Consider the following 2,398-nt stretch of genomic DNA (forward strand, 5'->3'; position numbering starts at 1 on the left):
ATATAAAGAATTATTTGTCAAATTTGGACGTCTGTGTTGTATTCTTGGTATTGAAGCGAATTTTTTTAACTGTGGTGTATTGTAAAGTTCGTATTTTTTTTATGTCGGCAATGTTTCGTACATTCTTCTATCGTCAAAAGAATAAGCAGTATACTAACCTTTGGCGATTTACGCGCTTGACAATGATATAACAAATTTGCCTATAATATCAGAATTGTGCTATATGTTTCAGATCGCTTCATTCATCATAAGTCAAAACGTGTATCTTTTTTTTCAGATATGTTAAGGATACATGCTTTTACCGGAACTAATCTGTTAAACAGTTTATTGTATTGTATTGGATTTAGAAGCAGTGTGTACTGACAACACTATTCACCTAGACAAGTAGTTACATGCTTTCAAACTTGTAATATCTATTGACTTTTGCCTCAAACTCTAATTCAGTAAATATGTAATCATGGGGCATAGTGAAACCAAGGTTCTCAATGCGGTAAAAAGTGCTGGTATTCTATTTATTTTATTGTTTCACGTACTTTCTGTGATAACATGGATATTTGATCAAACCACAATTATCGTGGACGGCAAACTTATGGCATGGAAAACATACACTTAAATACATTTACATTGAATATATATTCTGAAATATTGACATGAACGAACATGTTAAACTAGTGTAAGAATGGAATTAAGGACCAATAGCTTAAGTAACAATACCACATTTTCAAATAGCTCATGCGAGGATTACACAATACCGGATCTAAACGCAACATCTAAGTTACTCATATACGGATTTCTTATTGTTATTATGATATTGACAATAGTTTTAAATATAACAGTTATAGCAAAAATTAATTTTCGACCAAAGCATAAACTATTCACTCGCTTTTTCTTAACATCGCTGGCTTCAGTTGATTTATGTGTAGGTTTGACAACAATGCCGTTCAATATATTGGACAGGTTGTACGACCTACGGGAGTTACTCGGTCCAAAAACATGTGATTTGTATAATAGTGTTGACGTCATGCTTTCATCGTCCTCCATTATTCATCTTGGCATCTTGACTTTCGAGCGTTATATAGCAATATGCAAACCATTGTCTTATGGAATAAAATGCACCAAGAGACAGATGAAAATATTCTGTATAATAAACTGGGTTTTAGTGATACTAATCTCGTTTGGAATAATTTTACCCGGATATCACCAAATTGGTGCCGACCATGTTGTGTTAGACTGCATTTTGTCGTCTGCGCATACATGTACACTTGTAGTAAGTACCTACTATGCAGTTTTAAGTTCTGCAGTGTCATTTTTCTTGCCGGGAGTCCTTATTCTTTGTTTCAATGTACGTGTTCTAAAGCATGTAAGATACCAGAGCCAGTACAGGAGAAAAATACTCCGTGCTAAAATATGTCGCAAACTTAACACCGGAAGACAGTCTCAGAGCATGCGCGTTGCCAGGACAATTGCTGTTTTAACCGGATGTTTCTTCGTATGTTGGCTGCCATTTTTCATAGTTAATGTATTTTCAGGATTTATCGAATATAAAATACCTATTACTGTTGATTTAACTATATTATGGTTAGGATACACCAATTCAGCAATGAATCCTCTACTTTATCTTCTTCTTGAAGGAAAATCGTGCATAGGGAAAAGCTGAAATAAATTTAAACATTTATGAATTCGTTATGTTTTGTTTCTTGCGATATACACAAGATATATGGGGCGTTCATGAGAAAAAAATAAGTAATAAACTAGTCTATAGATATTGACTTTCAAGTTGTATATATGAAATAGACAATGTAAAATGTTTAATAATATACACTTACTGAATTGTTACACTTACTTGCCCGAGCTCCGCATTACTTGGCAACTTGGCGTCGTACGCACCCCCAGTTATATAATAACATTGTAGGGATTATACGGATATGTATTTTTTTTATCATGGTGATATCCAGTTCTTCTATAACTGAAGTTACAAGCTGACATTAATGTGGGAGTAATTTTTAGTATTGTTTATAAAAGGTAAACTTTCAGTCTTAATATAAAACATTTTCATGAAAAATTTAACAATGAAGTAGGTAAAAAGAAAAAAGATTTAGCTTGATTCATATTGTTGGCTTGTGTGAGGATAAACCCCCAATACAAGTTCTAGTAACCTTAATTTAAACAATATCCAATTGTTTTACTTTGTTTTAGTACAAACTGCTGTATACAAGGGCGTAGCTGGACTGGAATGAATAATACGCACCATCGCTAGTTGGGTACGGGACATTCTCTCCTGTGCTTTATTAGCTATACAGGAGATTATTTTGGTGCATATTTTCGATATTTTTACTCAAGAAATGCCTGGTCCTATGAAACATTTTATTCACAAAATAATATCAGTACAGGTAACGAT

The 2,398-nt window shown here is 33.3% G+C and overlaps 1 protein-coding gene across 1 annotated transcript; it reads left to right on the forward strand.

Moving 5' to 3' along the window:
- Positions 1-227: 227 nt before the first annotated feature.
- LOC123547786 (5-hydroxytryptamine receptor 4-like) lies at positions 228-1,734 on the forward strand. Its single transcript, XM_045335044.2, has one exon. The coding sequence runs from the start codon at positions 680-682 to the stop codon at positions 1,655-1,657; it is 978 nt and encodes a 325-aa protein (XP_045190979.1). The 5' UTR covers positions 228-679; the 3' UTR covers positions 1,658-1,734.
- The last annotated feature ends 664 nt before the right edge of the window (positions 1,735-2,398 follow it).

The sequence above is a fragment of the Mercenaria mercenaria genome, chromosome 9 (assembly GCF_021730395.1).
Source record: "Mercenaria mercenaria strain notata chromosome 9, MADL_Memer_1, whole genome shotgun sequence".
Taxonomy (NCBI): Eukaryota; Metazoa; Mollusca; class Bivalvia; order Venerida; family Veneridae; genus Mercenaria; species Mercenaria mercenaria.